This window comes from Mustela putorius, unplaced genomic scaffold (assembly GCF_011764305.1).
Source record: "Mustela putorius furo isolate JIRA1106 unplaced genomic scaffold, ASM1176430v1.1 tig00000253_pilon_pilon_pilon, whole genome shotgun sequence".
NCBI classification, from domain to species: domain Eukaryota; kingdom Metazoa; phylum Chordata; class Mammalia; order Carnivora; family Mustelidae; genus Mustela; species Mustela putorius.
In genome coordinates this window covers 4,460,638-4,475,597 of record NW_025421329.1, presented here as the reverse complement: position 1 = coordinate 4,475,597, position 14,960 = coordinate 4,460,638, and the positions used below count along the sequence as shown (strand labels likewise).

Genomic DNA, 14,960 nt, shown 5'->3' with positions numbered 1-14,960 from the left:
GTACAGGAGAGCAAGCAGAAGCCTAGGCTCACAACTGTCACAGTGTCACATCTGTCATATTCTTTTGGCCAAAACAAGTCCCAAGGTTAGCCCAGATTCAACAGGAAGGGAGGTAGACTTTGCCTCTTGGCAGGAGGAGCTACAAAGTTGTGTAAGGGGTGTGGGTACAAGGAAGAGTAAAGGGTTGTTGGTTGTAAAGCAAGATCTTTCTTAGATGCAGGGAGCGAAGCTGCCCTGTTCTGGGTTATTGGCACCATTGAGGTCCCCATCCCCACACATTGCTGCCAAGCACTAACCTGGCTAAGACAGAGAGCTTGTAGGGACTCTACAGGTTCCCACAACTCACTCTTTCTGGGCCGTCTGGGTTTTTGTTTCCTCTCATAGCTCCTTCTCCTGCCCCTTCTTCTTTCCCACTCTCTTCCTCATCCACAGCTTGTTTAATCCTGACCTCCCTCTAACACCAAGCTCAAATGTCACCTCCTCCAAGAAGCCTTCCCTGACCACTCTCATTAATTTCCACCTCTCTTTTCTAAAAATTACAATAAATGTTCAGTGCTTCACATCTTAATACTTAGGTTTTTAGAGTTACTATGTATGAAGCTCTTGTTGGGTGCCAGGAAACTTAATCTTCACAGTTCTTGGGCAGATACTATTATCGCTATTTTACAGATGGGCAGTCAGGCCGACAGGATGACTTTCCAAAGGGTTTTATAACCAGTGGTAAGGGATGGACTGTCTTCAAAGCTAGACCTGTCCTACTCCAAAATCCAGCCTTTAGCAGGAACTATGGGCACCCCACACCGCATGCGCCCTCACCTTTTACCACCCCTATGCATGCGGCTGGCTTGACCTTGAGCTGTCAATACATGACCTCCTCTCGGTGAGGTTCAATTTCCCCATGTGGCAAGTTCGAGAGCTGAGGGATTCACTTCCTGTGGGAGCAGTCCTCAATAAATGACTATTAAGAGCAGGTGTTAAGTTACCCCAGGGTGAGGTGTCTGCACTACGCTGCTCCCAGAATCTCCTGGGCAGGACTGAGGTCAGTTGCCCACAGTGCAGAGATGGAACGAACACCTTTATTGGCTGCATTCTCCTTCCTGCCACACAGCCCATTCCCCGACTGTCATTTCCTGGGAACATTCCTGAATGCACTACTTTCCTTTAGACCCTTGTCATGAGATATACTTTTGGGACTGTGCAAGCTAAGATACACCTTCTAACAACTTGGCTGCTCCCCCCCCCATCTTCCAATCATCTCTTGTTAAGCTGTAAGCTACTCGAAGCCAGAGAAACTTGCTATTCCCTTTGCCTTTCCCTTAGCATCTAACCATGCATAGAACCTTAGACGCGGGGTGCCTGGGTGGCTCAATGGGTTAAAGCCTCTGCCTTCAGCTCAGGTCATGATCTCAGGGTCCTGGAATCGAGCCCCACATCGGGCTCTCTGCTCAGTGGGGAGCCTGCTTCCTCCTCTCTCTCTCTGCCTCCCTCTCTGCCTGCTTGTGATCTCTTGTCTGTCAAATAAATAAATAAAATCTTTAAAAAAAAAAAAAAAAGAACCTTAGACGCTCCATAAATACTAACTGAAATCATTTATTAATTCACAGATACCCTCAAACTACAGATATTGGACTAAGAGTCGTTACTCAGCCCCCTCCTTGCATATGGTTGGCTCCTGATTAAGATGCTACTCAAATCTGTGACAATTGGTAAATATTCTCAGGCACCAATCCTTTCCCAAGTCATTGAAACAACTCTCCTGTCAAGCAGAAGATAAACCTTTGACATGGCTGAGGACACATGTGCCCTCTTAAGTGTCCTTGAAAATGCCTTTGGGGATCAGTGGCTGATGGGACCCTATAAGATCCTGGTCAAAATCTAATTTTTACTGCTTGTCCTTTCTTATCCACTCATCTCCCTAACGAGTGTATAATGTACAGTGTCCTGTACTCATATGGTGGAACAGAATGGGATAAGCTGATAGCTGGGCTCGCTTCCAGCTCAGAGTTATGAATTCTTTCCCAAGTGTCATGGGATGACCAAGCACTCAGGGGGTCAGGCTCAGAGGAGAGCCCAATAACAGAGACAGAGATTCTACTCTGAACCATGTATCTAACACATACTATTTCAAGTAGTCCAACCTTCAAGGCAGAGTAATCACCTTCCTGCCCCGGTTTTATGGGTAAAGAAACCCTACTTATCCTGAGTAGCTTACTCAGGATAAGGTGCTGGTTGGCAGAGCTGGTATTCACAACTGTGCCTGGCTACCTTCAGAGGCAATATTCTTTCACCCATCCTGGACTGCTGTTCCACTGAAAGGTTTGGTTGGGTTTTAATGCAGCACTGTTTGCCAGGGTGAGGACATGTGTTAGGCTAGAAGGAATGCATCAGTTAGACATTGTTGCATAGCAAAATGTCCCAAACATTAGTGGCTTTGCATAGCAATCCTTTATTCCTGCTCACACATCTGTGAGTTGGCTGAGGGTTGGCTGATTTAGGGTAGGCTCTGCTGGACAACTTTCCATCAAGCTGCAGGTCTGGCTGGCCTCGGGTCCTTGCTGCCAATTGGGCTCACATCAGTTTCACTGGGGTTCATTCTAGGACCCTGAAGGGACAGCAGTTATCCAAGGAGCTAGCTCTTCTTCCAACGTTGACAGAGATATGAGAGAGCAAGTGGAAATGTACAATGAAGCTCAGAACTGGCATGCTGCCATTTCAAATTTATACTATTGGCCAAAGCAAATCATGGTCAAGTCTAAGTCAAGGGACTGGGAGTTATTCTGCCTCTAGTGGGAGGGACTGCAAAATCACATGACAAAGGTGGAAAACAGGAGGGTGAAGAATTGGGGCCAATAATTTTATTTATGAGAAAAAAATCAGCACAGGAGAATGAATGGATGATGGGGAGCATTCCTAATGTCTGTAGAGAAAATAATGGAGAACAGGATTCATCCTCAGTGTCCCTCCAGTTACACTACACAAAAAACATGTACCCTGGTTTTCAATTATCTGTGCTAGGGTCCCCTATTGAGGCTCCTTAACGTTGGAAGCCCATCTCCTCCAAGTTTCTCATTTCCCTAATCTTCCTATGTGATCCTAGATATCAACCCGATTAAAGGGACAAATTTCAGCAATATGGGAGGTGTGTGAAAATGGAGGGAAGAAAAAGGCTACTTCCCACTTTCCTTTCCCTAGAGCCAAAAGCTCTTGTCTTAGAAAATGAGTAACTTTGGGGTACCTGGGTGGCTCAGTCAGTTAAGCATCCAACTCTTGGTTTCGGCTTGGGTGCTCAGAGTCTAATCTGCTTCAGATTCTCTCTTCCTCTCCCACTGCCCACCCTCCCCCACCCCACATTTGCACGTTCATGCACGAGTGTTCTCTAATAAATAAATAAATAAAATCTTAAGAAAATGAGTGACCTCTAAGTCTCACAACTATCTCAGTAGGGAATTAATGCAAGGATGGGCTGTACAGGAGGGAGCAAGAGAAGGGCTCTGGATGGTCAGAACCTGAGGCCTTAGGAGATGGAGCTTTTTAAGTCTTTGGGCCAGCCAGTTGGCTCTCCTTGGGGACAACTAGAGAAGCAGAGCCAGAAAGAGTTAAACAGACCCCAATGGAAATATCCCAGTCATATCATGAACTTAGGAAATCTAACATTGTAAAGCATACAGGGAAAAAGCATTGAATCAAACTGATAACTGTGGTCTTGATTAGTGCTATCACCAAATATTTCTGCTGCTTCTGAGCTCAGAAGAGTCCTTGACCCTTCGCAGTTAGGTTTGACCATGTGACTTGCTTTGTTGTTTTGTTCATGATAAAATGTGAACAAATGCTGCTTTGTTCACAGTGAAATGTGAGCATATGTGGAATATATCACTCTGGGTAGAGGCTTTGAAATATAGTGTGTAATCCACCATGGCACTTTGCCACCACTGTGGTACTCATAGAAGCATTTTTTTTTTAAGTTTTATTTATTGAAGTAATCTCTATAACCCACATGGGGCTCAATCTCATGATCCCAAGATCAAGAGTCCCACACTCTTCTGACTGATCTAGCCAGGTACCTCAAGCATGTATTGAAAGAGAATTTCCATCTACCTAACCATCAGAGTGATTACACTGGACAGAACTCTCCTGATGGCATATACTTGATATGAAGCCTAAAAGAGAAATCAACATTTGCTGGCTAAATCATTGAGCTTTGGAGGATTGTTTGTTAAAGCAGCGTAATCTGACCTATTCTGACTAATATAATCACCCAACTCAACCAACAGAGAAGTGTATCAAAACAAAGAATTCAGGAGTGACAAAGCCAGGTATAAAATAATATACCAACAAGGGTTGATGATAAGCTCAAAAACATACAACTGAGACTGAACAACTGCAGGGATTAAGTTTATGGGAAGCATATAAATGCCACAAACCTTGACAAACTAAAAATAATATTAAAGCCAATTTTTTAAAATGAGAAGTAAGAGTGCTAATTTCTTTTTTACTCTTATTTCTCTTTTTAAAAATGGAAATTTATACCATCTAATACTGAAAAACAGAGTTTAAAATATACCTAATCACACTAACCCCTCTCTTACTACTTTTTACACTTGGAAGAAATTTATTTAGAAAGTACTATATCTAGTAATGAAGAAAAAAATTCAATGAAGTTCAATTAATTCTCTCAATTCCACTTTTCTTTCTTCTGTTGAAATAAAATTAAATTCTAGCAATTTGCCTTAAGTTGGGTTTTTCTAGAACCAGACTGAGACTAAAATTGACTATTTCCTAGAGAGGTGTGCCCAGGAACCCCTGGTAGCAGAGTGGGAGGGGAAGAAAGCAAATGCCTAGGGGTGTGAAAAGGGCAGGGGGCCACTGTGGGCAGCTGGGCTTAACACCACAGGGAAGCTGGGCGATACCACCTGAGAGCTGTCCCACGCAAAGCACAAGGAAGCTGAGGCATTTAGCCATCAACTTCCACCCATGACCGGGTGTTAACTCCCAGGCACTTCCTCCTTGCCCTGTGCCTGGGTGGATCCCCACTCCTACAGCCAGAGGTCCTTGTTGGCAGAGGCTACTCAGTTGCTTGCTGAGGGAAGTTACTGGGCACTGTTATAACAGTGAATGCCAAAGGATATGGGGTCATGCACCCACAACATCTGCCAACATTTTCTTGAATTTATAAGGCCTGTATAATGGATTCATCTCAACTGAATTATGCTAAGTGAAAGAAGCCACTCTTAAAAGGTAACATATTGTGTGATTACATTCATTTGGCTTTCTGGAAATGTCAAAACTATTAGGACAAAAACCAGATCATTGGTTGGGAAGGGTTGGGGAGGGGAATGGGGGGGGCATTAGGGAACTCTTTGGGGCAAAGAAAGTGTTCTCCGTCTTGATTCTGGAGGTGGTCATGGGACTATGCATTTGTCAAAAGTCATAGAACTACATACCTAAAAAGGGCAACTTTTGGTGACTATAACTTATATCTCAGAAACCTAACTACAATGCTCTGAAAAATATGTCTGCTGTATTAGTTGCTGTTTCAAGAAAGTTTAATTTTCTTGAGGACTTAATGACTTGCTTCTAAAAATAGAAGAAGGCAGAAGTGATATAAGGTGAGTCAGAGACTGGGTCGTAAAAGGCACTGTGGCTTCTTGCTTGCTCTCTTACTCCCTCTTGGGTGAACCACTCTGGGGGAAGCTAGATGCCACACCGTGAGTAGCCCCACGTAAGGCGCAGCGGAGGACTTCAGTCAACAGCCATGTGAGTGCAATGGCTTGAAGTGGATCCTCCGGCCCTAGTCAAACCTTCAGATGACTGCTGCCCAGCTGCCCAGCTTGTGGGAGACCTGGAGACAGAGCCACCCAGCTAAGCCACTCTCAGGTTCCTGGCCCTAAGAGGCTGTGTGAGGTAAAATTCTTTGGTTTAAGCCTCCTTGCTTTGGGTTCACATGCTATGCAGCAACACATAGAACCAATACACCAGCTTAAAACTTAATCTCCACTTTAAAATAAAAGTTTGATTTATATAAATTTATGCCTGAGATGTTTGGCATGCATGGGAGGTGAGTGACAGTTGTTTCCAGGTTGGAAATTTGGGGGCCCGTCGTCTTTTGCCTGTCCTCTTTTATCTTCGTGAACTACTTTGTATAATGAACGAATAGCACAGTTAAACACAAAAATAATGACCCCAAGCCTGGGTGCCAGTACAGAGTGCGCCATTTACCCAGGCATCAGAGCAAGGAGGTGTGTGTCTAGAGGAAGCAGGAGCACCACTCCTTCAGACAGTGAGAACTCTCCTGGGCCTCACACTCGGTCGCGCCGCAGCAACAGATAAGCCACTTCTGGAACTCTGCTTCGTTCTTATGCATCAGAAGGAACTGTCCCAAGAGGATGTAAGCCTGTGGGGCCGGGGAGAGGCAGGGAGAAAAATGGGAAAGGTTATAATAAACCTGTTCAGAGTTGCTCTTCTCCCACACCAGGACTCACGTGAACATGGAAGGAAGGGGCACAGATCAGGTTTGAGGGCCAAGGACAGCACCTGGGTGATGGGGATTCTGGGACTGGACCTTGGTGAGATGGGAAGCCAAGTGAAATGCAGATCTCTCAGGTTGGGGTTGGGAGGTGGTGTGTCCTGCCTGGGGTAAACCAGAACCTGTCTTTCTCAACTTTAATGAGTGCATAAATCATGTGGGACCTTGTCAAAAGGAAGGTTCTGACTCACGAAGTCTGGAGGGGCCTGGAAGTCTGCATTTTGAACATGTCCCCAGCAGGTGCTGGTCCAGGGACAATATTTTGAGTAGCAACAGCCTAGCATACTCCATTCTAATCCCTGATCTAACATTTCTCTCTTTCTCTCTAAATCAATCTCTCTCTTTTTAAGATTTTAAGTAATCTCTCCATCCAACATGGAGCTCAGACTTAACAATCCCAAGATCAAGGGTGGCATGCTACACCAACTGAGCCATCCAGCGCCCTTAGTATTTCTTCTTGACACACACACACATATGCACACACATGCATGCACACAAGAAGAGGACTCAGAGATGCTCCCCGCTCCATTGCTTTCTCGGGTCGATCTTGCAGAGTTTCTAACTCTCATCACTGTTGACATTGTGGATAATTTTGTGCTGTTGGGGTGGGGTGGGGACTGTCCTGTGCATCGCAGCGAGTTTAGCCACATCCACAATCTCTACCCTTTAGATGCCCCCAAATGGTGACGGTCATAACCGCCTCCAGACACTGCCACATGCTCCCTTAGGAACAAAAGCTCCTTCCACCAAGAGCTGCTGCATGTGGGCCTGGTAGATGAAGGGCATCTTAACACCAGTTTGTTCTTGCAAACCAGCTGTGTGACCGCAGACAACTCCCAGAAGCTGAAGCGAGGACCCCGAGAATCCAGGTTTCAGTTTCTGCATCGCTTTAAAGCCACACAACGTGCCCTGCCCCACCTTGCAAAGTGAACGGTGTGGATTCAATGTGAGAAACTAAGGAGACTGTCCTGGAATGCTCAGCCGGTGGGACGGGCATGGAACCTAACATGTGATAAACCTTGCCCATCCTTCCCTTCTGAAGAGTCTGCGTGTGTGAAAAAACGTAAGTAATATTAAGTATACCAGGACTGATAGCTCTTCGGGATTCTCTCGTTTTGTAACTACTACTCTTCAGCTTTTCACTGATCTTTTGATAATCTTATCAATGATTACTGACTAGGAGCAAGGGCTACCTGGGGAAAGGGACATCCAAGACCACATGGCCACATACTGACCCAGTTGCTCACTAAATGGTGAAGCCTGGAGATTTAAGGTCACATAAATGCCCGTCTCTTGTGGCTGGTGTGGGGGCTCTCCAGCCTGGAGGGAGTGAGAACCAGTGTCCTTGCCTGCCGTCCTGGGCCTTCTCCAGGAAAACCTGCTGCTGTCTGTTTACTTTCAGTTACATAAAACAAAGCAAACTTCATCTTAACCAAAGGGAACATATTTTTCTTTTAAAAAAAGAAATTAAACGCTGAATTGCAGTTGTAAAATGTACCCAAGCTGTTGGAGCTTGGGGTTTCTTATTTTTAGTCATGGTCCAGTTGTTGAAAAGATTTAAAATAAAACATCCAGGTTGTCATGGTCGCTTTCAAGTGCTCTTTGAATTGTCTTTCTAGAAAAGCCGTATTGTTGCTTAGAACAATCTCATTTTACATCATCAGTATCCTCGTATTTTCAGTGGTGATTTTATGGAGATGTTTTTTAGCTCAACATTGGAAAAAAAAATTTTTTTTTTGGAAATTGGAAAAAAAAAAAATTTTTATTGAATGTTAATTGAGCCAGGTGCCCCAGTAGGTGTGGGGGTGGGGGGTGCAGACGTGGATAACAGGATCAAGGAGCAAGGTGGCTCTGTACAGGGAGAAAAAACATCAGTGATGATGATAAGTAATAGTAATAATGATAATAGTAAGTGGCCCGTGAATGCCTTTGACGGGCTCCAGACCCCTGGCACGTTTTAACCCTGTCCCATTCTCCAGATGGGGGTCACTGAGAATCCGAGAGGTTGATATCTGTCTTCCTGAGCCCCATGCTTGCCCATCCTGACCATCTGCATCTGGCCTCGGAGGCCCTGCTGCTGGCATCAGCTGGCTGGGTGATCAGAGCCTCTCCACCCCCATCAGCCTCAGCAGCCAGGAAGCCAGGAACACATGACATATAGGACCAGAGGCAAATTTTCCAGGAACGCTACAGGAAGAAGGCCCTCTGGAACGAAGTTGCCACCTGACCGTCCCTCGTCCACTCACGCTGCCACCCTCCAGTGGTGGGGATGAAAAGTTAGCCTGTTTCAACCCTGTTCCCAAGGGAGGCCATCGTCATGGTCCCCATGCCCAAAGCCTGTTCTGTTTCTCCTCTGGCTCCAGCAAGCAAGCCCCTAACCAAGGAGGAGCAAACCCCCCACCTCTCCCTTCTTGGACCAAAGCTCACAAAAATCTGGCTGCGGGGAGGGTGACGCAGAGATGTGGAAATGTTGAGTAGACGTGGTTACCCCCACCACCCTGGACAGAGGTCCCCTTGGCCTAATGCTCTGCTGTGGCCATCTTGAAGCCCTCAGTAGAGGGACCAAGGGGCCTTGTATCTTCCTGTAGGGTTAGCTGGCTGGGCCTGGTTCATGCCAGTGAAAATTTTCTGTCTTCACCGTGACACCTGGACTTTTCTTTTTTCTTTTCTTTTCTTTTCTTTTCTTTTCTTTTCTTTTGGTCACTGTTTTCTTATTGGCATAAAGCTGACACTCATTTGTTTCCTTGACACCCTGCATGTTTCACAAGGGGTTGTACCTTCCGTCCATCACATGACCTTTGCAAACACATCAATGGTCTTAGCCATTGTTGACTCTCCGAGAGGCTTCTCCGAAATGTCTGCCTGCAGCTGCCAGCTCTTCCAGGCTTAGAGTCAGTGCACTTAGGTGGCCACAAGAATTTGTTGTGGGATCGATGACTCTCTTTTCTTCTAACCGGATGCTGGCTCTTCAGCCTTCACCACCGCTGGTAGCCAGGGACAATCTTGAAAATCCAGTATTTCTCAATCGTTTCTGGTTTAAAACTCCTTGTCTCTAGGGCAAATGTTTGATCTGATGCAGGGCTTGCCTCTTCTTCTTTCTTCTCCATGTCTCCCTGGGCTTTATGTACACTAAAAAATTATTTTCTAACTAAAATTCAGCTTTAATGAAGGAGGACCCTGATTTCATCTGGCAATCCTAGGTGGGGTAACCCAAAAGTTGCATGACTGTCTCCTTGCAGGGTCCAGACATCGGGCTGTGGGGGGGTCTCTGCATGACTACCCCCACCACCCCCAGACATTGTCTGCCCAGATGCAAATATCACCACTTTCACCCGGAGAGACTTTGAGCAAGTCATGTGGCCACTCTGTGCCTGTTTCCCCATCAGTAAAACAGTATATATACCTTATAGGATTTTCTGAGGACAGAGCCTGACATACAACAAACATCATGCACAAATTCTGCTGTTAGGAGAGCCTTAGGGAGCAGGTGGGCACCCAGAACACATACCCCTCCCCCATCTTCCAACTATCTTTCAGGAGGAAGATTCGGGCTTAAGGATAGAACTTTCTAACATCTTCGAAGAATATTGAACCAAACCAGATTCTCTGGATTGGATGACTTCAGGGTTCTCCTCCCGGTTATGCACCCTCTCCATAGGGCACTGTTCAAAGTCCCTGAATTTACTGAGTGCCTGGAAATTCACTCATCCCTGGGCAGGGTTTTCACGGGGAAAAGAGGAGCACAAAGATCATAGAACCATCCTGGGCTTCATGGGAGACATGGGAGAGCCCCAAAGGCAAGCGGTGTCTCTCTAGCATGAGTGTGGGTTGTGTGTGGAAAGAATAGTCAACAGGACAGATGTCCCAGCAGGGGGTCCTATTGAATACTCAGTGTTCAGTAGCACAACCTTGTTAGGCTGGGGTGGGCATGCGGAAGGAAGGCTTTCTTCCTGGAGAAGGTTCATTGCGAATGGAGTCCTGGAGGGGGTGAATGTCCATTTCAAGAGAGGCCTGCAGGCAGGTGGTCCCATCTGTGTTTGTGCTTCATGAACTGTCTGGCTTGGGTGTGGAGTGGGTTGGGGAGCGGAATATAAGACAGAGCTAGAGCCAGGCCATGGAAAGCCTCTTGAACGCCTTGTGCACCAACGTATTTTCCCTTCCAGGTCATTCTGTTGTCTCTTCAGGCCCTTCTGCTGTTAAGTCTAGACCAACACCTTAATATGAGCCAGCCACATATATAATTTTTAGTTTTCCAGGAGCCACAGGAAAAGGGGGGGGGCAATGAAGCAGGTGAAATTCGTTCTGATAATATGCTTTATTTTCTCCCACATTTTAAAAAATAAAATTTCAACATGTAATCAACAACAACAACAACAACAAAATTACAACTTTGCCTTGGGAGGGGGTATTTTAAAATCTTAAATCTTTGAAATCACTTTATATGTATAATACATCTCTATTCAGACAGGTATTCCGCAGGTACCAATGGCCACTGGCCACCGTAGCAGACAGCAGAGATCTAGATTCTCAGAGATCTAGATCTACCAAGGCTGACTGCCCGGGAGCAGGGCAGGCACTAAATCCCTCAGACAGAATGCAGCCAAATTTTTGACTGTCAAGGTCCGGAAGAGAGTTGGGTGAATCCACAGAAGAAGCAATAGTTTTCAAAGTCATAACAAAGCTGGGGGAGGGGACAACTGGGCCTCAGCAGAGGCCCACAAAGACGGAGGATAGATAGCAGGAGACCCAGAAAGCTGTCCCTCCCTAAGGTCTCCTGCACGCAGAGTATAAAAATCCAGGAGCTCAGAGGATTCTAGGCCAGTGAAACAGCTTACTAAAATGGGGGATATATGTCATCACACATTTGTCCAAACCTACAGAAACTCTGTGAGTGAACCCTAATATAAGCTACAGACCCTGGCTGATTACGATGTGCCAATGTAAGTTCTTTGATGGTGATAGATGTACTACTCTGGTAGGGGTATGGCTCATGAGAGAGGATGTTCATGTCGGTGGGGGACAAGGGGGTACATGAGAAATCTCTGCATCTTCAGCTTCATTTTGCTGTGAAGCTAAAACTGCTCTAAAATAAAAGTCTACAAAAATATAAAAGCACCTGCATTTTTATATGCTGAATCTGAGACCCTTTACCTGCAGGATCTGCCTGTCCTGGAGGCTCTTCCTGCTGGTCCTATGCACTGACCAGTTCTCACCCCAAAGCACTTGTTCAAGTGCTTTGTTCAAGTGGTTTCTTTGTAGAAGCCACATCGGGTCTCCTGGATCGTTTCACAGGTTCAGCCAGGCTCCAGCCCAAACAGAGTCTTACCACTGAATCCCAGGGTAGGCCCCCTCCCTGCCGTGGTAACCACCGGGACCCAGGTCTTCCTGTGTGGTTTGTGAACACGCAATCTACCGCCATTCTTGTCCTCACCTGGGGCTTTGATCAAGACACTAACTCTGAGGAGTTGTTTCTCCTTTGTGAAGTGGAGATAAGGAACCCCTAATCTCATTCGCAGGTGTGTCAGGGGCTCAAAGCAAAGGAGAAAGGTGAAATCCCCTACGTGAGTGCTTGAAATTAGCGACCCTAGGAATGAGTAAGGCCTGGAGGTGGTGTGCTGGTCACCTTGCTCACCAGCAGGTCATGAACGTGAGAGGGGCCTGGCCACACACAGGCACAGTTTCCTCTTCTCTACAGCTCTGACTCTGTGTATTAAGTTCTGGGATGCCTGAAATTTACCCATTATTCATTCATTCCTTTATCTTAAATATGCTTTTTGCCCCCCCCCCATAATCCTCATTTTAAACACAGTGAGGCTGGAAAAGACAAAACTCTAGGGATAGAAAACAAATCAGTGGTTGTCAGGGGTTGAGGGTGGGGACTATGAAGGGCACAGAGGGTACAAAGGAACATTCTGAAGTGTTGGGATTGCTCCGTGTCTTGATTGTGGTAGTGGGTTCATGACCGCATCCATTTGTCAAACCTTGCAGAACTGTGTCCTAAAAAAGGTGAAATTCATGAAATTCACTGCGTGTGAACAAAAATATTTCTAAGAGGCTGAGTCTGGCTGAACAACAGCAAAAAACAAAAATCAAAAACCAAAAAACAGAACAAAAACCAACATTAAATCAAAGCAGGAGAAGCCAGAACAATGGGGTACTTCTGAGACTGGGGGATGGCATTGGTGGGGGAGAGACACAAGGCGATCATTGGGCATTCTAGAGGTATCCAATCACTGAATCTGGGGGTGCCTCCATGAGTTCATATACATATATATATAATATATATATAAATACATACATACTTATACATATACAAATATATATATATAATGTATATGTATATATACATATACATTAAAAATACGTGTGTGTGTGTATGTAAAAATGCACTGAACCGGACCCTTCATATCAATGTTGGTGCATTACACCACAATAGAAAAGAAAAAGAGACACTCAGGTCCTTCAAAAAAGGAATTGTTAATTTAAAATGCCTTCCCTAACCAGCCTTGCTTACTTCACTACCTGCTTGGGAAGGGTCCCAGCTCCTTTATCTGAGAGGAAAGAATCCAATCTACCTCAGCCATGGAGCTCCAGCTTTCTGGCAAAACCACCCAGTGGATATTAATGGGCCCGTGGATTGGGGTGATATTCAGAATGTTTCAAAACTGGTATTAAGCAGTGGTTCAACCAGACAACTAGAGGCCCAGTAGTTCAGAGGCCCCCTGGAAACAGCTGGGCACGGGGTAGGTGCACACCTTCCTGATCGTCAGCCATGCGGGCAGCAGTTCCCAGCCTCGTCAGGCATTTCTGCAGCATCTCCCCGCACCACAGTATAGACTGACATTAGAAACCGGAGGGAATTTAAAAAAAAAAAAAAAAAAAAAAGAACAAAACCGGAGAGGAGCAGAAGGAGCTGTGGGCGAGATCTCTCGACCAAGAGTGCAATGCTCCGCGTGAATTCGCATCTGCCTGTGTGTGTGCTCACTCTCCTTGGGAACTCTTGGGTTCTTCATTCTCTCCTAAAGTTCCATCAGCTTTAAGAGCACCATTAAAAAAACAAATAACTACATAGAAAAGAATGTTCGGATTCCACTGGATACCCCTGAGGCCATTCTTGGGCTGTGAGTGACGTCTTAGAACAATTGACATCCTCTTACTCTGGTGTAGACCCCAGTTTGCGGTTAGTCCACCTGCTGTTGCCAAGTTGATGCCCTGGTAGGGCAGGTGAGAACCCCATGAGCCTCTTCCAGGAGGTAGGAAGTGTAGGCAAATCATCCATCCCGACAGCTCAGCCCCAGACTCGGGCGGCTGGCTCGCTTCTGTTGACCTCTGAGTGTTTGAACACCAAGGGAATCAAGCCCAGCCCAGCTGCTCTGAGCCAAAGCCATTCAATTTGCTCATCATCTACTGGCCCTCAGGGCTGTCCAAGCATGAGGGGTCGGTAGTGTTGAAGCAAGTGGCGCTCTGCCAAGTGGCGGCTTTGCTCTGTGATGGCCCCTTGAAGGGACACATAGCTGTGGCTGCCATCTGGCAGTGCTAGGGGAAGGGAGGCCGGAGAGCAAAGCTGGGGCAATAAGAAAAAAATGAATTACCTTGTTGAAACCTTTGGTGACCAAGTTGATTGCAAGCTCACGGCTGATCCCGTCCACCCAGGCAACATCCTTTTCTCCAATGGGTTCAGAGAGGAAGGCTCTCAGCCTGGGAGACATGTGATCCATCTTCTGTAACAGCAGTGGGAGAACAGGGTTAGGTGGTGGCTGGCTGCTCACAGTGAGGGGGGACGCTGGGGGACTGCCCTCTGAGGGATGGGGGCAACAGATGGAAGGTTTCCTTCCACCACCCAGTATGTATTGGGGACTTAGGGATGTCAGCGGCCTAAAGTCCTCAACACATCCTTGCCCTAAAGTCCTCAACACATCCTTTCCCACCTGGATGGGCTGAGAAATGTACAATCATGGCCCCGGATGAGTCCAGTTAATTCCACCAAAGAGGTGCATTTAATGCTAAGAACTGAGATGGGTTTATCTCTGCTGCTCTTCCCATCCTCCATGCTTAAAGGAACATTGCTTCTTGAGAGCAGAATTGTGGCTGGAGAAATGACTATATGTTGGTCAAAAGGTACCAAGGTTAGTTACATGGAATGAATACATTCTGAACATCTAATATACACCTCTGTAATAATAGTTAACAATAATGTATCACATGCTTCAAAATTTCTAAGAGGGCAGATTTAAATTACATCTCCCCACACCCACATATGGAAAAGAATACCTATGTAGATAGAACTAATGGATAAGTTGTTGAGCTTGATCATGGTGCTCTTTTTGGTGTCTCTATGTCAATCAAACTGTACACCTTAATATAAATAATTTCTCTAAGTCTAAGATATCTCAATAAAGTGGTCTTAAAGAAAAAAAAAGAAATAATTGCTCCTCTT

At 45.9% G+C, this 14,960-nt stretch overlaps 1 protein-coding gene across 1 annotated transcript in view; it reads right to left on the bottom strand.

Moving 5' to 3' along the window:
• Positions 1-6,012: 6,012 nt before the first annotated feature.
• BANF2 (BANF family member 2) overlaps positions 6,013-14,960 on the bottom strand; it is a 33,329-nt gene continuing 24,381 nt past the window's right edge. The window contains exons 2-3 of the mRNA XM_004754182.3: positions 14,116-14,244; positions 6,013-6,391 (exon numbers count right to left, since the gene is read on the bottom strand). Of these exons, the coding sequence (XP_004754239.1) occupies positions 6,245-6,391; positions 14,116-14,241 (273 nt within the window). The 5' untranslated portion in view covers positions 14,242-14,244 and the 3' untranslated portion in view covers positions 6,013-6,244. The remainder of the gene's footprint in view (positions 6,392-14,115; positions 14,245-14,960) is intronic.